At 42.9% G+C, this 25173-nt stretch overlaps 1 protein-coding gene across 16 annotated transcripts in view; it reads right to left on the bottom strand.

The window, feature by feature from the left end:
- The window catches only part of NCKAP5 (NCK associated protein 5), a 1067666-nt gene that overhangs the window by 45195 nt on the left and 997298 nt on the right, over positions 1-25173 (bottom strand). For 15 of the 16 annotated variants that reach the window (XM_051849620.3, XM_070071010.2, XM_089329316.1 and 12 more), the window contains 2 exons: positions 22833-23147; positions 20242-20378 (listed from right to left, as the gene is read on the bottom strand). In XM_051849620.3, the coding sequence (XP_051705580.3) occupies positions 20242-20378; positions 22833-23147 (452 nt within the window). The remainder of the gene's footprint in view (positions 1-20241; positions 20379-22832; positions 23148-25173) is intronic. The other variant, XM_051849629.3, reaches the window with a different exon arrangement.

Below are 25173 nucleotides of genomic sequence, written 5' to 3'. Positions count from 1 at the left end.
ACTCTTAGAAATTGAGATGACAAACACTCACAACCCCATTAAAACCTGGGTGAAGGTCATGAGCGGACAGTTTATAGAGGCAGGCATACAAGTGACCCTTAAGTTTTTACCCTCAGTTTTAATTAGAGATCAAACTCAAACCACACTGACAATTAATTCTCCTGTGACAGACTGGCAGATGACAAAGTTTGACAGCAAATTTGTGGGTGAGACTCTGGGGCCTGACATGTCAGTCATTGCAGACAACGTGAAAAATGGTACAACTCATCTGAAGGTGTATTTCATTCCGTGAGTCAACAGTCTGACTCCTAGGAAACTATCCTATGTATATCCATAGAGAAGGAATTAGTTATGGGATAGCCACATAATGTGATGGTGAAGAAGATTGAGGAAAACTTTCCTGCAGGAACACTGAATGACCTCTGGGAGTTATTAAGTAGAAGAAAGCAAACAAAATGCATGACCATGTGTACTGTATGAGTCCTTTCACATTAAAAAATTGCATTTGTACAAAGAAATACTGGAAAGACCAATAAAAAACTAATAAAAATTGTTACCTATATGGGCTTGGAGGCAAGAGTTAGGAGAGAGACTTCTCTGTTCAAAGGAGATTTTGAAAATACCTTGGTAAACTGAGTATTTCTTAACATAGCAGAAGTCAGTTATTTCTGAAGCAAGAAGTCTGAATTTCAGGTCTTTATTTCATTTGTTCACAGAGTGCCAGAACATCAGACCTGAGGTATCTGAAGATACACAGCCTGGCCCAAGCCAGAGAGGGTCAGGAAGACATCTGCTGAAGATCATCAAGGAAGTCATGGTCCAAGATGACACCTGCTTACTCCAAGTTGGATATCTGGGTTCTTCCATACAGTTCAAAGATGAGATGAGTAATGCTGGCAGAGCTTACTGTCTTCCCTAAAAATATTGGTCCTGTAGCCTTACCTTCTGAGGGATGCTAATCAAACTCAGGAAGATATCTGGGTGGAGGGACATCAGAGAACGAAAACGGCCAAAAGTGACAGAATATCACAGCATTAAGAGGGGATGGGTGGAAAAGAGACAAAAGGGAGTTTTTTTTTTTTTTTTAAAGTGAGAAGGTTGAGGGAAGAAAAAGAAACACTCTGCATTATACTACTTGGAGCAGGGGTTATGAACAGCTAAGCAAGCAGACTTTCGGGGTAGGGGTGGGGAAGAAGCTGGAAGCCAAGCACTAACCACCGCTCTCCCTGCGTAAGATCCAGAGTCAGTTTGGCCAATGGAAAGGATGCTATCTCCTTTTCTAATTAAATTCCTTAAAGAATGAGTTGATTTACTCATTTATAATAGAATAACTGCTCTAATTAAAAATGGAACGTCCTCCTTCCCCACCTGATCTAGCCTCACCGTATTTCTGAAGGCCGTGTAATTGCACCAGAAAACAATGATGCTGAGTGATAGCCAGGGATATTGCTACTTATTGTGAGAGTAAATAATTAGGGAGGAGAATGGTGCTGGTTGTTTCAGGGAAGTTTAAATCCATTTTTGTTCAGGCTGAGTAACAGATAAAGGTAATATGATATTTCCCTTAATGAAGCTGTATAGCCCTGGCTAATTTATGAGTGAAGTTTACCTTTTCAGGGCTCTAACTTCACGTTATTGTGGCTTGCACATTATTTTAAGTTCCTCCTGCTGCCCTCCTAAACCTTAAATTCCAGAAACGTTTCATTTTCTTGGACAGTTTAATATAACGATATATTTACTAGCTCTCCAAGGGTTGAAAACCTTGTCCAATTTATTGTCATCTGAAGTGCCCCATGAGAAGGAAGCAAGGTGGAGATTAAGTGGCAGGTCAAACAATGCTCAAAAGGCTGCTGCTATTTATCCAGGATCACAAAAACCAGCTAGTGACAACCACAGCTAGAACCCAGGTGTCCTAACTCTTAGTCTTGGGTACTTCTAACATACCTAGCCAAATAGACCGCGACTTTGGTTTCTAGGTTCCAAAGAGGTCACAGAAAGGTACCAACTATTTGCTGAATAACGCTTGACATTTTTCTTATCAAAACCGGCTCCTGGGGTCCAGTGTTGTGGCACAGTGAATTAGGCCAATGCCTGTGATGCTGTCATCTCAGACAAGTGCCAGCTCAGGTCCCAGCTGCTCTACTTTAAAAAAAAAAAAAAGATTTATTTTATGAATTTGACAGAGTTACAGTGGTGTGTGTGGGGGGAGAGGTCTTCCATTCCGTTGGTTCACTCTTCAAATGACTGCAGTGATGAGAGCTGAGCTGATCCAAAGCCAGGAGCCAGGAGCTTCTTCTAGGTCTCCCACATGGGTTAAGGGGCCTAAGAACCTGGGCCATCTTCTACTGCTTTCTCAGACTATAGCAGAGAGCTGGAACGGAAGAGGAGCAGCCAGGATTCAAATTGGTGCCCATACAGGATGCTGGTGTTGCAGGATGGGGCTTTAACCCACTGTACCACAGTGCTAGCACTGCTCCTCCACTTCTGATTCAGTTCCCTGCTAATGTGCTTGAGAAGGCAGCAGAGGATGGTTCAAGTGCTTGGGTCCCTGCCACCCAAGTTCCTGGGTTTGCCTTGGCCTAGTCCTGGCCATTGTGGCCATTTGGGAAGTGAATCAGTGAACAGAAGATCTTTCTGTCTCTCCCTCTAACTCTGTGACTCTGCATTTTAATAAACAATTTTTTTAAAAATCCCAGCTATTGGGTAGGAAGGAACTCTGTTTTTCCCTAACTTCATCAAGTGTATACTAGATTTTGGGCTAATGAGGGGCTGTTGGGGTGAAAGAGTGCTTGAAGTGGTCCATTTCTTAATCCTTAAGTTCTGAGAACAAAGAAATCTAAGCAGTTATAATATATTTTCCCTTTCCCCTCATACCTCAAAGGCTTGAAAATGTCTTTCACCTCTTATACACTACAATAATGACTTCCAGAAAGATTTGTCCTAAACATCAAGCCCTTTCTTTTCCCCACTTATTCTCTATTTACTGCAGTACTTTATGCCTGAGATTACTGTTAATCGTCCTTGCCTTAACCACTCAATGAGAAGGGTCTGGCAAGGGGCTCTTTCCAAATGTCACTATGTCTATCTAAGCCGAATATGAAGCTATCAGGTCCCCAAGGAAACCCACACACCTGCTAATGACTTTTTCTTCCTTTTTCATCTAACTGCAATTTACCTGCTTTGCTGGAACAGTGTGAGGATTCACCGTCCTCAGGTAACTTTCAAGTCTATAAAGGATTTTTGCCTCCTCAGGGCACATGTTCACAAAAAGAGACACAACTGAAATACTAATAAGAGGCTTAACATAGAGCAGACACAAATAATCTGTGCTCAGTGTCAGCACTTCAGACAGTTGGCATCTTCCTAACGCACTCTGACAAAGCCTGTGGTAACTGGATCAACAGCCAGTTCTGAAAGGCCCAGGATAAGACCATGAACTTCTGTTTTGTAACCTTTCAGAGGAAGTACACCTTAACCATCCAAGTAGGTAGCTGGACCAGGGCCTGGTGTACCTGCTGGGCAGTGATGGGTATGACACTATTATATCCTGGCACAAACATATGGCAGCTTTTCCCTACCAATGAATATTTCTGATCCACAAAGGTTAGTCTTCTCCTGGCTGCTTCTTGTCACCACTGACATTTTATGTGGGCTACCTCCTGGTTGCTGAGGACTGTCTTGCATATTGTAGGGTGCTAAGCACCACTCCTGGGCCCCACATGCCCTGAGTTAAAACAACCACATATGTCCTACATAGGGTAAGGGGGACACAACCATATTGGCTAGATGATCCAGTGTGAATACCTGATGTGTTCATTAGATGATGCATAGGTTTCTGCCAAAATGTCATCCTCAGATATGCACATGCGGGGCTGGTGCTGTGGTATAGGGGGTTAAGCCATACCTGTGATGCTGGCATCCCACATGAGGGCCAGTGGAAGCCCTGGCTTCTCCACTTCTGATCTAGCTCCCTGGGAAAGCAGCAGAAGATGGCCCAAGTACCTCTGCCCCTGCCACCCACGTGGGAGGTCTAGAAGGAATTCCAGGTTCCAGCCCTGGCCATTGTGGCCATTTGGAGAGTGACCAGCAGATGAAAGATTTCTCTAACTCTGCGCTTCAAATAAATAAATAAATAAATATTTAAAAACACATATGCATAGGGCTAGCACTGTGGTGTAGCCGGTAAAGCTGCCGCCTGCAGTGCCAGCATCCCATTTGGTCGCTGGTTCGAGTCCTGGCAGCTCCACTTTCTATCCATCTCTCTGCTACAGCCTGGGAGATCAGTAGAAGACGGTCCAAGTCCTTGGGCCTCTGCACCCATGTGGGAGACCCGGAAGGAGCTCCTGGCTTCAGATTGGCCGAGCTCTGGCCTTTGCAGCCAACCAGGGAGTGAACCAGCAAATGGAAGATCTTCCTCTCTTTCTGCCTCTGCCTCTCTGTAACTCTGCCTTTTAAATAAATAATCTTGGCTGGTGCCGCGGCTCACTAGGCTAATCCTCCGCCTTGCGGCGCTGGCACACCGGGTTCTAGCCCCGGTCGGGGCGTCGGATTCTGTCCTGGTTGCCCCTCTTCCAGGCCAGCTCTCTGTTGTGGCCAGGGAGTGCAGTGGAAGATGGCCCAAGTGCTTGGGCCCTGCACCCCATGGGAGACCAGGAGAAGCACCTGGCTCCTGCCATCGGATCAGCGCGGTGCGCCGGCCGCAGCGCGCCGGCTGCGGCGGCCATTGGAGGGTGAACCAACGGCAAAGGAAGACCTTTCTGTCTGTCTCTCTCTCTCACTGTCCACTCTGCCTGTCAAAAAAAAAATCTTAAAATATATATATATGCACAAGAGTTTGAGAAATGCCATGGAATTTGAAAGTCTCTGTGCTAGCTCTCTCCCAGTTATACTTTGTTCTGTTCCCCCACATAGAACTGAAGGGACATTTTCAAAACTGAAATTACATCTAATTTTTTGCTTATTTATTTAGTTTTAGATCTACTGCCTAGTTTTCTTTTGATGCTGGAAGCCAAATATTGATAATTTGTACTGCATTAGGTATCATTCTGTTCCTCAATCTCCATTCCACATCAACTAAGGATTTGGTTTTTACTTTGCAACCCCACTTGGTAAGCTCCTTTTAAAATGTTCTGGACTGCAGTGGTATGAACTTCAGAGGGGGCTAATGCCGGGGGAGGAGGGGAAGAATGTCTATCAAAGGGTGACCAGCTCTGGAGGGGGGCATCTCTTCCTCCAAAATGTCTCATTAGGGTCCCCAGATTCAGCTTCCATCCACAGTCCAATTTAATTGAGCAACGGCCTCGCCACGGCACACTGCTCTTTCGACAGTAGGGTAAACTCATTCTGTCCATCATGGCATTTGCTTACTTAAGGGCCTCACGATATGCAGCTTAAATAACTAAATGCAGGTCACTTTGCAGCCTCCCTTCCCAAGCCTGTGTGAGGGCACAGTGGGTTCTTTCTGATGGTCAGCTTTTGATTACCTGAGTTTTAGGAGTTGGTTTTTTGTTTTGTTATGGTTCATGGCACTTTTTTCCCCAGCAAAAAATCCCAGACCTCAGCACAGTACAAATCCGATGTGGACAGCTGAAAGGGCTGTGGAACTTTTGATGATGGATAAAGATTGACAGAGACGAATCTGAGACCCTGGTCCACATAAGGGTTTCACAGCAGCCTGCTTGTCATGACCAGGACTTTCCATTTGTTATAGAGAAAAGTTGAATGCCTGAAGACAAATCCCTTGTGTCCCATTGCACGTGGTCCCCCAACAGGGATGGGCTTGTCAAAAAATAAAGCAAGTTTTTAAAATGACCTAATAAGAGAAATTTCAGGAAGGACTGAAGATAACTCTTACCTATCGTGCCCATTTTAAATAACAGATTTCCCTTGGGAACTCACAGTGATTATAATGAGTTTGGATTTAGTTTAACCCAATGCTGATTTTGCACATTACAGAGATTTGTCATCTTTAAATAATGTGTCAGATGAATACTTTAAAATAGATGCAACTTGGTGTGAATTCTCTATAATATAGCAAAATCTGATTGCTCTATTAATAGCCAGAGTCCTTGGCCTTGAGAAGGCAGGACGGCAGCAATTTAAAAAAAATTTAAAAAATTCATCACCTCTGCATAATTAGTTGTGAGTCTCTAAATATTCAAGCTGAAGAATTAACCAGGAACTGGAGCCGTTATCCCTCAGTGTCCCTTTTAATATTGTTTCACAGTCATCACTTCCTTGTGCTTTTCTAATTACTACAAAACCAATTGTTTTTAACTCAACTGCCCCGGCTCTTTGTAATTTGTTGAATATAATTACCTTCAAATCAAGAAAATGTACTTCTTGCTCAGGAAATCAGGGCTTGAGTAGACGAGCACCATTAGACTGCTGTGGGACCCCCGTCGCCAAGCTTTGCATCCTGCACCTGACCACGGCATTTGGTGAGTATAGGGTTTGATGATGCAGGGGGAACTTCTAAAAGGGAGTCTCATATTGTGATCAATAGGCCTTACCAAGGTTTTATTTGGGTAAGTAATTTGATGCAAACCAAAAAGAACTAGGAATTTTGATTTCTTAATAGTGTGGCCTGAGGCAGAACACAATGTTTGTGGATACTTGTTATCTTCTGCTCAGATGATCTGCTGAGTATCTGTTTGTCTAATTAAAGCATTTATGGAGCAGGGCTGTGTCATTACAGTGACTCCACATTCAGTGGCTAGTGGTGGCCTGCACACATCATGAGCTGAATAAACAAAAGTGGTCAAGTGTCTATCACTTTGACTTGCTTCCTCAATCCTCTTTATCTGCTGGCCAGCTGTACTTGAAGATTCTCAAAGAACATGGGGAGATCAAAGGTCCTCAACTTTTATTTCTCTCTTTCAGACCAGGAGTACAATGTCTGTTCAACAGTTAAGAGTTGGTCACTATGACGGCAATTCCCAAAGTGAGGCAGAGAGTATGAGAATCAAACCAAGAGGGCATGAGACCATTTAGACAAAGCAAAGAAAGGCAACAGGATTTTGACACATTCCAACGGCCTCTTCCAAGCTCGTCACTGAAGAGTAAGCTAAAACTCCACATCTTTGAGAAACACTAGAAAAATGAATCAAGCACTTTGTCTAGCACAGTGCTTAGAAGAGGAGAAATGTGCTTACTGCAATTCTCTGTGCAAGAAAAGGCTCAGATGGCTAATAAATGTGTGCACATGGGGCTAACCAAGACTTCGATCACTGCGGTCAGTTATACTTACTTCTACTTCCCAAACACTTATTAAGTACCCATGGTGTGTCCCATCCTCTGCTAAGCTCAGATGATGAATGAGAGGCAGTCTTGTCATGAGCGAAGGAGTTGAATGCTGTTACTGGAATCTTGCCCCAGGGTTTCATGCATGAGAGGCTCTGTCTCCAGTATGCCAATGTCAAGAGGTGAAGCCTACTAGTTGGTAGGTCACTGAGGGCTACTATTGGAAGGGATTAAGGTTGTTTACATGGGACCCTGGAATTTTCTCTCATGAGTGCAAGTTGTTATAAAAGCCTGAACCTGACCCCTGACTCACCTTCTGGTTTCCTGCTTCACCCTCTCACACTCTATTGGGATGGTGTCATCCACCATGGTACTACGCTGTCTGACAGCTAACTTTTTCTTTATAAATACCTAGGCTCATGTATCCTGTAATAGTAACAACAAGAAAACAGAGGAGAGCAAATATGCAATGAAGGAAGTATAATACCAAGCAGCAAGTGATAGAAATAAATATAGGGTCTTAGAAAACACACAAGGAAGAGTGACTGGGCTTTGGGTGTGGATGATGAAGGTGCATCCTGAAAGACCTCATGAAGAACAAACTGAACTGACCCTTAAAGACTAAGTAAAGGTTAGGCGAAAGGTTAAGAGAAGAGGGGCGCTATGAAGACCACACTAGAGAGGTGTGACCATGAGAGCAAAGGCACAGAGGTTCCTCATAGCATCGTGTGATCAGGCCGTGATGGGGATCCTAATGATGCATAAAGTTTAATACAGGAAATGGTGAAAAATGAGGCTGAGAGGCAAAATGAAGGTCAAGGTAAGCTTTGTGAGCCTCGTAAAGGGAAATCTGACTTTTCAGGTTTCAAATTTAAAATTTTAATTTATGCATTAAGTACTACTTTATCAGAAATGACTCAGTACTTCATTGCAAAGTATCTTTTAAATGATTATGTGTGAATCCAGCTTGCAAGTAAGACATTCACTTATTCAGTAAATAGATTTTATCAGATGTTGAACTAGATCTGCTGACGGAACATTTGACACAGCTTTTTTCCTTAAGGTATACAGGAATCTACATAATTTCAGATTTCATTAGGTAAATGTAACTCTGTGAATCTTGAACAAGTTCCTGTTAACCTTGTGGTGTTTAGCTTCTTCATCTGGAAAATTAAGATAAAAATTTCTGTTTTATAGAGTTCTCATAAGGACTAAACGAGAAAAGCTTATGAGGAAAGACGTCTGGCCTTAACAGTAGACTTGTCAAGAATAGCACCAGGTATATTGGATTCAATAGACCAGAATCGGAATTATTTGCGTGAGAATTAGGAGTTTAAATGAAGAATAAACATAGAATAGGCTCTACAGAAATGTGGCAGAGGAAATGTGTATGCAACCAAGTGGATCCCTGAGAGGAGCAAGCATTGATACAAATGTGAGGATTTAATGCGCTACTGCCTTCCTGCTACTGCTAAGAACCAATCAAGCTTGAGGAATCTTGGTTCTCCTACAGGGTTTCCCAGCAAACTCTAGGACAAAAGAGCACCTGGACTTTCATTTTTCTCTTGCTGTTGTTGTTTTAATACTTTTTATAGAGGTATGATTAGCATACAAGAAGCTGTGCATTATATAATGTATGCTCAATGAGTTTAGAGGTAAACACGAAACTGGACTTGGTCTGTGGGTGATGGAGAATCCTCAAAGGATTTTAAGCAAAGGAACAACAGGATGGGATCTTGCATTTCAGGAAGGGCGGTTTGATGGCAACACAGATGAAGCACTTCTGGAAGACAAGACAAGTGGAGGGTGGCCTGGGGCATGGGGCATGGGGCATGGAGAAGCAGTGTTGTTGTATGGGCCAAAGCAGGACCTAACTGAGGCCATGGTAGAGCTGGAGAAGGAATAGATTATTTTTTTCTAATTTTTTAAAAAAAGTTGTATAAAGAGAACAGATTTCATGTATTTCCTATATATAGTTTTAGGTGCATAGGGATAGTCCCATCCTACTCTCCCTCCAGCCCACACTCCCATCCTTCCTCCTCCTTCCATTCTTATTCTTTTAATCTTTACAAGGACATACTTTCAGTTTAGTTTATAAGCATAAGCTTAAACCTCCACTAAGTAAAGAATTCAATGAATAGTAAGAAGAAAAGACTGTTCCTCAACAGCAGAGACAAGGGCTGTAAACAATAATCAACTCTAGAAGGGGTAGATTTGAGAAGTATGAGGCAGTCAGCTGGCCTTCAGAATGACCAGAAGGTGTAGGGTGAGCAAAGGAGGAGTCAAGGCCAACTCCAACTGTGTAATTTGTACTCCTAATAGAATGGACATTCAGCTAAGTTGGAAAACCCAGGAAGTAGGGCAGGTTCCCAGAGAGAAAAAGAGAAGATTTCAGTTTGGATGTTTGTTCAGTTTGGCATGTTTGGTGACAAGGACAAGCAGCCAGGGAGATGAACTGGAAACTTTGGAGAGATGTCTTAGTGAGAGGTAATTTTCAACCGGGTTCTGGTAGTTCCACTAGGGGTAATTCCCCTCCACCTGTCATTCAGTGATGGAGCTCCACTGCCATGACTGCACAGGATCTTCCTTCATCTGACCCTCTGCCACTGGCTTGCCCTCTCCTTTACCTTGTCACCTTCACTCCCTGTGCAAGCCTCCTCTCAGGCTTTGCCTGTAGGAAAGTGGCAGGAATACTGGTTATGCCCAGCATGGCAAATGAGAGAGAGAAAGAGAGTAGCTCTATAGAAACAAAGCCACGCAATTAGCTCCCTCACCTGCTGGGCCACCTATCCAGCTCCTAAATCCAGCCTCCATGGCTGACTCTGCTAACAACCTGGACATTTTAAACATTTTTCAAAGCCAAGCAAAGAAACCAACCTTGAAAGAAAAGGTGTTGTTTTCCTTAGAGGTTTATGAGCATGTAAGTAGACCTCTGGAAAGTAGGTTTCTTCTGCCACATTTGGTGTGATGCAAGAAAAGCCAGGGAATGTGGGGCCACTGTTGCAAAGGAACAATCCCAAGCCCTGTTGCGACTGGCAGGTGAACAGCCAGAAAATGCGCAGGGGCTTATGGGAGGGTGCAGTGGGAGGTGGGCATGGGCAGAGGTAGAGATTTCTGACTATGACTCCTAAAAGCTGTGGTGGACAGATTGCTACTATCAGATATCCTTCTTGGCTGAGGGCAACTTCAAGACCCATGGAGAAAGGGCATGTTTGAGAAAGAGCAACCTATCTTGGTTAACATCCAGATGTACTGGCAAATTCCATTCTGCAGGTTGGGGACTTCAATTACAAAACCTTCTTATTTAAAGAGGGGACCACCGGCTAAGGTGATTGTGCTGCACCCATGCTAAATGGCCCTTCAGAGGCTTTGTTGTAAGCCAGCACCCACATACACACACACAGGGCCATGACCACCATCTGTCTCCACACAACATCTTCCCTTCTTGGGGCACCATCATTAGCCAGGCCTTTCCAGGGCTAGCTCCTCAGGGCATGCAATGACATATCCTAGGCAACAAGTCCACTTTTTTCCCCCCAATTTACTTATTTGAAAGGCAGAGTTATAGAGAGGCAGAGACAGAGAGAGAAAGGTCTTCCATCCACTGGTTCACTCCCCAGATGGCTGCAATGGCCAGAGCTACGCTGATCTGAAACCAGGAGCCAGGAGCTTCTTCCAGGTCTCCCACATGGGTGCAGGGACCCAAGGACTTGGGCCATCTTCTACTGCTTTCCCAGGCCATAGCAGAGAACTGGATGGGAAGTGTAGCAGCTGGGACTCAAACAGGTGCCCATTTGGAATGCCGTTGCTACGGGCCAGGGCTTTAACCCTCTGAGCCATAGCACAGGCCCCAACAAGTCCACTTTTAAAGGCTGAGGGCATGACTGTTAATTAACAACTTAATACATTATCCCTCTTAGTATTTTTTTTTTGTCTGTTTTACTTAATAGGACTGGTTTAATTCTGTAATTAATACACAGTTATTCTTAAGTGTTGAAATTTAACTGAAACGTGATCCCTGTTAAACATAAGAGTGGGAATAAGAGAGGGAAGAGATATACAATTTGGGACATGCTCAAGCTGACTTGCCCCAAATGGTAGAGTTAGAAACATACCAGGGGACTCCAATTCAATCCCATCAAGGTGGCATGTACCAATGCCATCTCACTAGTCCAAGTGATCAATTTCAGTTCACAATTGATCATAATGAATGGACTAAGAGTCAAAGGGATCACATAAACAAGTCTAGTATCTGCTAATACTAACCGATAGAATAAATAAAGGGGAGAGTGATCCAACATGGGAAGCGAGATACACAGCAGACTCATAGAATGGCAGATGTCCTAAACAGCACTCTGGCCTCAGAATCAGCCCTAAAGGCATTTGGATCTGGCTGAAAAGCCCATGAGACTATTTCAGGCATGGAAAGCCAAGACACTCTGGCAAAAAAAAAAAAAAAAAAAAAAAAAAAAAAAAAAAAAAAAAAAAAAAAAAGAAAGAAAGACAGACAGACAAAGACCTAAATGAAAGATCTCTGTGAGTGAGAAGTGAGATCCCAGTGGAAAGAACAGGTCTTCAAAGAAGGAGGTACCTTTCTCTGAAGGGAGGAGAGAACCTCCACTTTGACTATGACCTTGTCTAAACAAGATAAGAGTCGGAGAACTCAAAAGGCTTCCATAGCCTTGGAAATTCATGACTGGAGCACAGGGAGATTACTGATGCCATAAACAGGAGTGTCATTTTGTAAAGTCAACAACAGGAGTCACTGTGCACTTACTCCTCATGTAGGATCTCTGTCCTTAATGTGCTGTACATTGAGATTTAATGCTATAATGAGTACTCAAACAGTATATTTCCCTTTGTGTTTCTATGGGGGTGCAAACTGTTGAAATCTTTACTTAATGTATACTAAACTGATCTTCTGTAAAAAAAAAAAAAAAAAAGAAAAAAAAAAAGAAATTATCAATTCCCAACTTGACTCTCACTGGGATTAAACATGACAATAGGTCTGATCTGATTTCATCATCATTTTTAAAAATCATCTATTATTTTTCACTTTATGTTTCTGTGTGGGAGCAAACTGTTGAAATCTTTACTTAATGTATGCTAAACTGATCTTCTGTATATAAAGAGAATCGAAAATGAATCCTCATGTGAATGGAAGGGGAGAGGGAGTGGGAAAGGGGAGGGTTGCAGGTGGGAGGGACGTTATGGGGGGGAAGCCATTGTAATCCATAAGCTGTACTTTAAATTTATATTCATTAAATAAAAGTTAAAAAAAAAAGGCTGAGGGCAAAGGCCTTGATCAAGACAAGGACTGTCCTGCTGGCTAAGCTGATCCCTGTACCTTGGAACCTTCTCCAGAAACAAACATTTGCCCAGAAGTTAACACTACAGGACAAAACACATCTGCAACTTTCAAGGAGAGGCCTGCTCTCTGGAGGGAATGGGATGAACTAAGTAACTACAAGTTGAACATCCCTAATTCAAAAGTCCTAAATCCAAAATGTTCCAAAATCCAAACACTTTTGAGCATTGTGTTGGTGTTTAAACAATTTCCAATTCTGGAGGATTTCAGATTTTGTGTTTTTAGATCAGGGCTGCTGAATCTATAAAATCTATAAAATCAATCTATAAAATCAAAGTCACAGTCAAAATGCAGGCTCACTAAAAATACCGTATATAAATACTTTCAAGAAATGTATCCATGTGTATGATACTCAGTCTGAATACAGAGGGAAACATTAGGCTGGAATGCACCTCATTTTGCAAGGTGATGGGAAAAAATAAGCTTGATGAGTAAGTTTACCATTCACCTGAACCCATAGACGTGACCTCCATGCTTCTTTGCTGCTTTGTACGACTCAAACAAGCCTAGTTTAAAATATGAACCCTAAAGCATGTTCTGTTTGACCCAAGGGCTCTCATATTTGGAATCAGACAATCTGTCTTCACCTGGATCCTTTCCCAAGACATTTCCAAACTGTGTTTTGACCTTTCCTCCTTCTGCCCTACTTCCTTGGCCCTTCCCTTCCCCACTGGAACCTCCTTGAGAGGAGCAGGAATAGGATGGACTTTGAAGACTGTATCCCACATAGGTTGAGCATCCTTTATCTGAAATGCTTGAGACCAAAAGTGCTTTAGACTTCGCATTTTTTTTTTTTGGACCCTAAACATACACAAGTGAGAGATACCTTGGGGTTGGGAGTTAAGCCCAAACATGAAAATAATTTATATTTCAATATACCTTATAGACACAACCTGAAGGTAATTTTATACAGCATCTTTAGTATGCCTATGATCTGTGATCTGTCAGAAGAGTTCAGGGGTGCAAATTCCTACTTGTAGCACCACATCAATGCACAAAATGCTTTGGATGTTGGAGAATACAGATATTGGATTTATGGATTAGGGATGCCCATCCTATAACAAGCATAGACAGAATCATGGAATGCATCCTCGACATACTTTCTTCACTTGGTTTTCAAGACACAATGCTCCCCTGAGCCCAGCTCACTTCCGCTTCCTCTTCCATGCTGCTCTTTTTCTCCTCCCTGACCTCCAAGGTGGGAACATACAGTGCCCTCTTGATCTACTCTCCTTCCTTCTTGAGCTCATTTAGTTCCACAGCTTTAACTGCCATCCAGATGCTGAGGATACTCAAATGTACATATCCAGGCTGTCGTATCTACTGAACTGCACATGCCTTAGTCTACCACCCACTCACCACCTCCTCTTGCAGATTTCATGGCACCTCCAACATATCACACCTAATCAGTAACCATGATCTGCCTCCCCAAACCCCAGGCTTGGCCTCCTCCATTTTATTTGGGAGCAACTGAAGCCCTTTCAGGACCCCAGCCTTGCAGGCATCCTTGATCTACTCTTTTACAGCCACCTCTTGTTTACCATTGATTTGCAGTGTATTTTAATTAGATCTGCAATCAGACCATCCTCATTCACTGTGAGGTATAGTAAACCACGTGTATCTATTCATATATAAATTAATCAAAAGTAAAAAAAAATTGAAAAGAGAAAAAAAGAATAGCCTAAGTGAGGACTCTTAGGAGAACTAGAGCAAAAATTTAAATTAAAAATTCAGTTCATTATGCATACTGGCTGCATTTCAAGTGTTTCAAAGGCCACGTGCGGCTTGTGGCTTTGGCACTGGATGCTGCAGACATGGAAAATTTCCGTCACTGCAGGGAGGTCTACCAGGCATCTGCTCACTTGGATTTCTGCAACCAGCCTGGTCCGAGCTGCCAAGGTCTCCTGCCTGGATGACTGTTAGCAGCCTCTTAGTTCATTTTACTTCTTTAGTCTTTACAACATGGCATACAGAGTGATGATCCCTTGAAAACATCTCGGGTCATGCCACTCCTGTGCTCAAAGGTGCCCAAAGCCCCTGTGTACATCTCTCGGAGTAGAGGCTAAGCCCTGGGTCCTATTAGTTCTGGCCCTTTCACTCATCCCATTTTATATTGTCAGTCTTCTGATCTACTCTCTCTGACAGAGAGCCCAGCCTCTCTGGCCTCCCACTGCACCCTGACTCTGGGTTCCTGTCTTAAGGCTCCTCTATTATAGGAATGCTTTTTATCAGACATCCTCCTGATCATGTCCTCTTCAGCCCTTGGCTCAAAAATTCCCTTCTCAATGAGCCTTGCTCTGAATGCTCCATTTAGATGTCACCATCTCTTCACAGCCCCAGCACTCCTGCTCTGCCTTACTCAATTCCACATTGTCTTTTTTCTGTCACTAGGTCCTCTGAACCAATTGTATAGATTTGATTGTTTGTTATAGCCATTGTTGACTGTCTCACAAAGATCTTTGCCCATTTACTTGGTGCTAGAAAGCTGATCCAGGAAAACTTTCAACAAATATTAGCTCAATATTGGATGTATAGATTTGTAAAGCTGGAAGGGGCCCTGGTAATTGCTCTTGGATGGGCAGCTGAGGTTATTTGTTATGGACTTAGAATGAGTTCAAGGAAGGAGCTTGGCCTGGGAGCTGGCCTGGTCTTAAGTGTCTTCATTGGGTAAGCCCATAAGAAAAACTCCCCTTCACCTGGCACATTCATAGGGACATTGACAAACAACAGAAAGACTACTGGACCACAAAAACTAAAATATCAGGAGTACTCACCACTTTCTGCTTGGTAAATGCTATGGTTTGAATATGATTTGCCTGCATGAAACTAACATTGAGGCTTGGTCCCCATAGTAATGGTGTTGACAAGTGGTAGGGCCTTTAAATGACATTTGGATCATGACAGATCCCCCTTCCTGGAAGGATTAACAAAGACTTGTGTGACAGTGGGTTGTTATGCATGTGTCAGCTCCTCCACCCCTCTCTCCTGCACATGTCTACTCCCCTTTTGCTTCTGCCTCCACTGGAAGCAAAGCAAATGCCAGTGCCATGTTCTGGAACTCCTAGAACTGTGAGTTACCTACACTTCTTTCTTTATAAATTGCCCAGTCTCAGGTATTCTGTTAGAGTAACAGAAAACAGATTAAGACAGCATGGCTTTGTATGATGGAATCATTTTTCCTGCTTCTCCAATGACTCATAAAAAGGAAGGAACAAGGTGGTGGCTTCAGATTAATGGGCTATTCTGATAAGCCATTCTTAACCTCAACACAGTGTTACAATGCAAAGATTTCAAAAACTGGAAATTCATGGTTGCTAGATTACATTTTTCCTAAAAGCAAAATATCAGCCTTCTTTGAAAGAGAGGAAATCATCATTTTATCATGGAATTTCCAAGTTAATATTTGTGAAAAAGTTGATACTAGGAAAATAATGACTCTGCATTGCATCACTAAAATATGTCTGAAAATCTCGAAGGGATAAGAAGAAACTCAGATTCCAGATCACATTTTCAGTTCTACAAGGAAGGGCCATCTGAAAAAACTATGTTTCTAAATCCCTAGGTTGATGGCTTTTTTTTTTTTTTTTTTTTTTTTTTTGACAGGCAGAGTGGACAGTGAGAGAGAGAGACAGAGAGAAAGGTCTTCCTTTGCTGTTGGCTCACCCTCCAATGTCCGCCGCGGCCGGCGCGCTGCAGCTGGTGCACCGCACTGATCCGAAGCCAGGAGCCAGGTACTTCTCCCGGTCTCCCATGGGCTGCAAGGCCCAAGCACTTGGGCCATCCTCCACTGCACTCCCTGGCCACAGCAGAGAGCTGGCCTAGAAGAGGGGCAACCGGGACAGAATGCGGCGCCCCGACCGCAAGGGCCGGCACCGCAAGGCGGAGGATTAGCCTAGTGAGCCGCGGCGCCGGCCGGTTGATGGCTTTCTACTACCAACTCTGATAAAAACAGAATGATAGCGAGGGATCATCAGCCTCCCAAATAGACTTGTTCACAATGGCACAGATGGGTCCAGAGATACCTAGCATGGCACTAGTGCAGAGCCTGGAAAACACCATCTATGATTCACTGGATGATTTCATTTGCCCACGTCTGTGGTTAAGAACAAAGTCCTCTTTATTGTCACTCCTTCACTATTGAAGTAGTGCAACTGGAAGCTGTGTTCGCGATGCCAGATTTGGAAACAATCCTCACGAATGCACGGCAACATCATGAATTTCATACATAATCTCCTGTACATACCAGACACTGAGATCTCAAGAGAGACATGGAGCTAAAATATAACATCAAGATAAGCAGGGGCCCGAACACGGTGAGGTATTACCAGTGACTTCCCTGAGAGAGGAGCCCACAAATGCCACGTACTCCCATGTGTTATTTACACTGCTTTTGCTAACTGTCCCCTTCCAACTCCAACACCATTATTTCAACAGTCTGTGTCACTCTGACCATCACTGCCACTTCTGGCCGAGTATGTACACACTCTGGCGACCTGTCCTTGACCACTCACACAAATCAAAAAAGAGTGTCTGATGAGGATGTGAAATAGTGTGCATTTGGCTGTCTTTGTGAGCACAGAGTTCTGCTCCCACGCCCAAGCATACCCTCCACCCATGGGAGCTCTGGTTTGCTGGTTCCTCTGCCTCCTGTGGAACTGGTGAAGTATGCTCAATTATCTGGGCTGCTGAAAGGCCTTCTGCCTTTGCCCAGCTCAAGAAGGTCTTGCAGTTACCTGCTCTGCACTCTGTACAGTTATTTACAGGGTCTTATTTTTCTTAAGTGCCCATTATGAGCTGCTGTTTCAAGCCTAATGGCTTATTTAGTTAACTGATATCATCATTGGCTTTCAAGTATCAAGCATGAACCTTGGGAACAAAGGAAGAAATATTTGCCTAGTAGTTTATATCTTTCTTCCAGCCCCCAAAAGAACAGGAGCTTTGGGGAAAGTAATTGCTGACTACATAATTTGTGAGTCTATTGGCATTTCATGGGTAAAGGACTCAGCCTGTCCTCTTGTTCACATGCATACACAGCCTGACTCCCCAAGGAATGTCAGTGGTGTGTTCTGGTGTTGCCAAGGTGGCTGTAATTATCATCCGAGACTTTCCTCTCTGTGCACACATGCTGCATACCATACCTAGAACTGCAACTGTAATTTGTTGATTTGGGAGGGTATTTGGAATTCTCTTTTACAACTGTAGACTGCCTTGTTAGAGTCTATTATTCCTCGTTTATCAGAGACAGCTCAAGTACATACTTATGGGATGAGTCTCTTAAAAACTATTTGGGAGAATGTCATTTAGTTGGGAATTATAAAAAATTTTGCTTGGGAATTAAAACACATTTTAGGATATGAAGGCATTTCGAAAAATTTCTGGAAAATTGAACTAAAGACAGCTTTATTTTGGGGCAATATTTTGAAATCCATGCATAGTTGGGGGGGTCTTAAAAAGTTCTCATAAAATGCATATTACAAAAGAACTACAGACAAATTTCAAAATTTTTTTCACCAATATACTTAAATTTAACTTCCATTTTTCCACAAACTTGTTGAAATCTGTATAAGCTTGTATAAAGCTCCTTCTGCTGGGGTTATGAATTCAAGTATATATTTCCTTTATTCCCTTATTTACTCATTCATCCACCCATTCAGTAAGTGTTTATTGAGTACTGACTTTGTGCCAAGCAGTGTGCTAAGTTCTAGAGGTGCTCAACTTGATTCTGTGGGACCAGTCTGGAGGTATTGGGGTTATCAGTAGAGGTACCAGTCTTCTAGCAGAGATTATGCCCCTAAACAATGACAAGTCTTCTGCCTCTGGTGTCCACAGTTCAAAAACAATTCCAGGAACACTTCCTGGATGGAGATACATTCTTCCACACCTCTATTCAACAAACACTACTTATACCAGGCATTGTGCTGAGCCCCATTACAATGCTACTTCTTGCTCCAAACATTCCTTACCTGGCGGTGTTCTGAGTTCCCAGCCACAGTGGTGACCATTACAGTTCAAGGGGAGAATACCAGTAGGTGAACTTGTACAAGATGATAAAGAAGAGGACCCAAGAGAGGTGTATGCTACTGGCAGAAGCGCTTATTATGTGAGGATCCCAGCTATCACATGTAGAGGGGACAGGTCCTCTCAAGGCCAGCACTGAGTAACTTTTTTAACTTTCTTGAAATTATTCAAATTCCTTTGTCACTGCCACCAACTATTGTTTCTGAACCTCTCTTCCTCTCCACCAACATCTCTCAACCCTGTAATTCTAGTGTCTTCTGATTTTTTACAATTTTCTAGTTCCCAGAGTGCTCTCAGAGTCCCTTGGGGGAATGGTAGTAATGCTTCCCAAGGTGTGTTCTCCAGGCCAGCTGCATCAGCATCCTCTGGGAATGTGTCAGAATGGTTTAGACCTTACTCCACACATGCAAAATCAGACCCTGGGTACAGGTGGGGCCAGCAAGAGTTGAAGACCTCCAGGTGATGCGGGTGCCTGTTCAACTCTGGTAACTACTGATTCAAAGGAGTACTAACAGTTTTATATTTAACTCAAGGCAAAATAGAACACAATGGTCTACTCCCTGGCCTCTCAGACCTATGTCCCGTGAAGGCGGCCATCCCAAGTGCTGTGTGTGGGATTCAGAGGGAGGCCCCATTCCAGCCTCAGCTCCACCATAACCTCTCCATGGACTCTCAGTACAGGCCAGCACATTTCTGAGGGTGGAGTTCTCCACTGCAACCTGAGGCTGTGAACCCAGAGATCTCCTCACCTTAGTGGTCCATATGGGCTCCTTTCCATAGTGAAGTGGTTCAAGGCTGTGAGAAGGGTCAGCCACCTTGGGTTTGGGGCATCTCACATCCTCATCAGAGTCGGGCAGAAACTTATAGTGCTGGGGTTCTTGATGTTGATGAGAAAGCCAAAGGCAGCAGAAGTGGGAAGGGTCAAGGAAGGACCAGAAATCTCTCTAGTGGGCTATCCCCAGGACGAGTAGAGAAACAGTCACCAGGTTGAATATGGTCAACACAGCCAGCTGGACGGGATAATTTGGAGGGTACCCAGGAACACTTGTGGGATGAGCAAAGGCCCTTGAGTCATGGCTCCTCCCTACATCCCATCACACATCAGGGGGCCTGAGTGCGCTGTCACGGGGTTGAAGAAGAACCCACCGCAAAAACACTAGGGACTGAAGACACAGAGGTCTCACAAGCCCTGGAAAATCATTTGACCATTCTGAGAGTCAATCTACTATTTCTAAAATGGAACAGAAATTTGTCTGCTTTCCCTATCTCATGAGATAAAGTACATGTTAAAGTCATTGCTGAGGTAATGAAAAAGCTGGGGGGGAATACTTCTAAATGGTGCCCTTACGGGAGGGTGATCATCTATTTCACGATATATGACTGAGGGGAGAGCATATACACCCCAAGATCTGGGTGCAGGCCAGAAGCACTTTGGATTCCTCAATAACCCACTGTGTTTCTTACTAATTCATGGAAAAGAGCGAGCCTTTGGCCTTGGTGTGCATTCAATAAACCAATGCAGATCTATCCCCAAAGCATTTAAGCATCTGACTTTTCACAATCAGCAGCAGCAGCAGCAGGTGGATGGTGTCCTTTCATCAGTACCCCCTTACCTGGGTCTCAGCGGCAGTGTTTTCACTCCTCCAGTCTGGAAGCGGCTCTGTTGCCACTGAGTTGTTGGCATAGTCCAATGACGAGCAGGTCTGGGGCCCTGGCTCTGCTTCATCCTGCTTTTGCGAACCAATTTTTCCTAAGTGGGGAAACACATGAGAAGTCATAAACCAGCTTTCATGAGCCTTTTATGATGTTGGAGAGGGAGGAGGGAGAGACATTCAGAAATCATAAAGAGATCTGAACATATTGAAACTGGGGTCTCTGCCTTTGTGTCCCCACTAAGATTGTGTTACCTCCATATTTACAAAAGATGCCTGCTTTGGAGACCCTACGGCAAACTGTCCAGGGATCACTTTCTTACAAAATGTTGAAATACTTTTCAGGTCAGAAAGGATTCAGTGGGCACACATCTGCAAAACACTGAGGCTACTGTTCAGGTAACTGTATACATCAGATCACAAGCAGGTTTCTTTTTCTTTAAAAAGACTTCTCAGATCCCTCAGAGCTAATGGGTATCATCGTAGTTTCCAGAGAAAGGACTCAAATTTGCAGCCTTGCCAAAATGTATTTGAGTAAGGAATCCGTATTTTCCTAGAACACATCCTAAGCTCATGTTGAATAATACTGTCTGGGAAACTTCTCAGAGATGTTAAGAGATCTTTCAGGACAAGACTTTGCAAGCTTCATTGTGCTGTGCACACGCATCAGCTGAGCGTTTGTTAAGTTGCAGATGCTGATTCAGCAGGCGTGTGGTGGGCTCTCAGCCCCTGTGCTTCTGACAAGCTCCTGGATTATGCTGGCTTTGAGGAGCAAGGGTAATTATCAGAGAATGATTAAACGAAGTTTCCCCATTACCCATAATAGTAGATTAACCCGCAGAGTCTATGCCTTTGCCATGCCAGGAAGGAAGATCGCTTCAATGATTATCAATGGAACACGCTGTGACAACTTCTCCATAGCGTTTTGTTTGTGAGCAGAAGCTAAGTAACTGCATTTTTATTAGCACCATGAGGCTTTTATAGTTACCTACATCTTTGATATGGGGATAAGCGGAAAAACAGCATATATATATATATATATATATATATATTGCACAGGAAACGACTGTTCTAAAGCAGTGTAATTCTATTTTCCTTTAGCTCCAGCTTCTTCTCCATTTTTTAACTTTCAACATATGTGGACACAGAGAGAAGAGAAGCATTGGCAAACTGACCCTACCTCTGACCACAGATATCATTGGATGGACAGGAAACTTCAGGATGGGTGGCAACAGAATGTCCTGCACTATATTCACCTCACTTCTACCTTATTCTGTTTTTTAAAATTTCTTTAACAATCTAATTAAGACACAACCCTTAGAAACCAGGTGCAGTGACTCTTAGTGGCGAGATCAGAGCAATCTCCTTCCTCTCTTCTTATGAAGCAATTCAAGGCTTGTGGTTTCTATTCAATTTGTTATAATGACAGTGTTTAATCATGGAGTCTATTCAGCAGCCCGCTGCTGAATTGAGGTTACACAAGTGACTATCCAGGCATGGAGCACATAATCTATAACTAAGATTTTGCCCCGGACTCTCTGGAGGCTGTGTCATTAATTAACGGTGCATTTATTTAAAAATATTGTGCTTACAGCTTTTGAAAATGTAGTTTTGGCTTGGAGTGAGCAGAAATTTATAACGAAACATTCTTGGCAATTGGTATTACTATATGCAGGATGAATATCACCATGGGAATAGACTGATCAAATTTATTCAAAGATGTTTAATTAAAAACCTTCTTTTCTAATTTCTTAGAAGCCTATGGTACAATCTCCACTTGCAGTTCTATTGTAATCATCAAATCAGAAATGAAAGTGTTTAATCTGCAGTTCTAGTTCATTGTGTACGCACATCAGAAAGGTAACAGAAGACATACAAGTTAACATTATTTAGTATCTTCTTAGGCTGCAATAAATATTTTTAATCTTGAGAGAACAACGAAGAAATGGTGACCCTTAGCCTGGGCCTGTCTGTAATCATGAAAGCCTGTTTCAATTGCCTGTGACTAAGAATAGTATTCCTCAATGCAAAGACTCACTCCATTCTACCCCATTATTGCACAATCTACTGCTGATATATAAAACTAAGTCTTTTATAGTTCAACATATAAATATATTTGAAAAAGACCAGGAATAAGTCCAAAGACATATGCTTCTGGTTAGAGGGCAAATAGTGTTTCAGCTAAATTTATGTGTTGGGCTTAAACTTGTCTGTGTTCAATAGGACCATCATAAACCATTTTAAATTTTAGAAGATAAAGTCCCATGAATGTATGTTGTATGGGTTTTCTTTTAATCAATTTATATGTCAATTAAAAAGGTGTTTATGTGGTATTTAATGCGCATGCAATCCTTAATACTACAGGCTAATAAGGCCTTACCCATGCTGTTTTCCATTTTGGGTGGAGGACATACAGGGATTTTCACCACCCCACATTTCCACTGGGCAGAGGTCACTGACTTACTTCCTGGCACAAGTTTTCCATTTGTCTCAGCAAGTGAATTACTATGGGTAAGAAAAACATTGTGTTTGAGAGGCAATGGGCATTTTACCTGAGGAGACCGGTTTGGGGAGGCAACTCTGAACAGGTCGCACCCCTCTGGCCAACATGATGGGGTCAGATGTGGAGTGAACAATTGTATTCTCTGCAGAGAGCTGGTTGTCTGTGGAGGAAGGCACTTCTCGTTCAAGGGTTTGGGCTCTGAGGGAACAAGCTGCAGGGAGGGCTGGCTGCAGAGACAGCAGGGGCTCAGTGTCCTCTGGGGAGTCTGGCTGGCATAGGTACCGTCCCATGGAGCGATTTCCCGAGTCTGGGAGTGGGAATGTTCCAATCCCACTGTCCAATGTCCTCATCTGGCAGTTTGATTCTGAGACAGAGTAACAGAAGATTAGAGAAGGCTCACATCGAAGAATAAAAGGATCATGGGTATTTAGGGTATGATGGGAGGAAAAGGAGATACATAGAAGGGAAAATTCAAGAAAAACAATAAATATTTAGAAATAATATTAGTGACATAGCAAATTTCCAGGGACACACACAAAATGGACATTTGAGTATGAAAATATTCCCCTCACATGATATAAGAGTAACAGGCACATAAACCTGGATAGTTCTCTAGAGTTATAATAGGAAACAAACCATTATTAGGGACCCACTATTATTTTTGATCACCCTTATTTCAGCCTGGGAATCAAGAGACTGCAACCAGATAAAATTTATTAACTGAAATAACATGAGTAATGAGCACACATAACACATTGAAGTGATGTCCTAACAAAGGTAACTGTGCACGAGCAGTTGACTAAACCTCTGGCCTCTTAATTTGGGATGATAAGTAATTCACAGCTGAAAGGGCCATCTCAAAGTGTACCTTACCCACTGTAATATCACTTATCATGTGAGCTTCATTTGACCCAAGCACCACTTGATACCTTATGAAGATGACCACAGAGCCACTTCATGTCTTTCACCCTTCACTTAGTACAATGATGAAACTCATCCAGTACCCTTTATATTCTTTTGTCATGTCTAGGGATCCCACTATTCTCTAGAATTAAACTAAAGTGATTTCACCACATATGTGACATATTAACTATGCCCCATCTTTAGAAAATTTTATATAGATACAATATCTGAGAAATCATTACATATTTAATTTCTGCAGTGGTGTTAGGTTTTATCCTAGCCAGTGAGACAGCTTTCAATATCTTCTGGTTATCCACAAGATCTTCTGTCCATAAGGCCATCTTGAGAGAAGCTTCCTAGATCCATCTTATAAGCATCTCTAAAGTCTAGCACTGGGAAGACATACCATTTAGCATCTGTTAGGCAAGGTGAGGAATATAATAATTGTGATGTGATCCTTGAATCAAAAGCTCAACAGTTACCACTTTTTAGTGCTTTATGGAGCAGTGGCTTGTGGTACAGTCTCTGGCAACAACTAACTGTATGAAACCTTGGGCAAGAACCTTAATTTCTCAGGGTCTCAGGCTCTCCATAGGGGTTGCTGTAAGTATTAAAATATGTTTACCATCAAATCCCTAGAATTCAGAATGGCCACATTCATTACATACTAGTAGCTATTGATTAGGCAAGTAGCTCATCCCTAACTATGTTTTGTACAGAATCTCATTTCATACTCAAAAAAATAGTATCCAGATTTCAGAATCTGCCATTCCCTACCTCCTCCTGCAAATCTCTTTGCTATGAGAATTCTTGAAGCTTCTTAATGCCACAGCAAAAACAAAGGGGTAAGAGGTAGGAACATATTTGGCTTTTCTAGGTTCCACTAGGCTCGATACTCGGTTCTGGAAGTACTTAAAAGATGAAACTCTCCATTGAAAAAGAAGAGGCCTTAGTCTCCACAGGGATAGTTAGCACAGAGATACAGGTGTCATTCTCTCTGTATTGTACCATCTAGCCATAGCATATGGCATCAGCTCTGAGTTTGATAGTTTAGCTGTAGAAGCCTGTAGCTGTGTGATTCACTGGAGCTGTGCCTGAGAGTTGCCTTTCTTTCCCAGAATCAAAAGGCTAAATTTTATTTATTTAAAAAAATGTTTATTTTCATGTAATTTGAAGGGAGAAGGAGAGGAAGAGAGAGTTCACTCCTCAAATGCCTGTAACACTCAGGGCTAGGCCAGGCCTAAGCTAGGAGCTCAGAACTCCATCTAGGTCTTCCATGTGGGTGGCAGCAGCCCAACCACTTGAGTCATCATTGGTCGCCTCTTAAGATGCATTATCAGCAAGCTAAATCAGAAGCAGTGCAGCCAGGACTTGAACTACGCCCTCTAAAATGGAAAATGGGCATCCTAAGTGGTGGTTTTACCCCGTATCCAAAACACCAACTCCAGGACTAAGTTTTAGCCCCACTGGTTTTATGGTCTCCCCTT

This window comes from Oryctolagus cuniculus, chromosome 3, assembly GCF_051225735.1.
Source record: "Oryctolagus cuniculus isolate XC-2025 breed Fujian yellow rabbit chromosome 3, ASM5122573v1, whole genome shotgun sequence".
NCBI classification, from domain to species: domain Eukaryota; kingdom Metazoa; phylum Chordata; class Mammalia; order Lagomorpha; family Leporidae; genus Oryctolagus; species Oryctolagus cuniculus.
The sequence above is the reverse complement of the archived record's forward strand: the minus strand, read 5'-3'. Positions and strand labels throughout refer to the sequence as shown.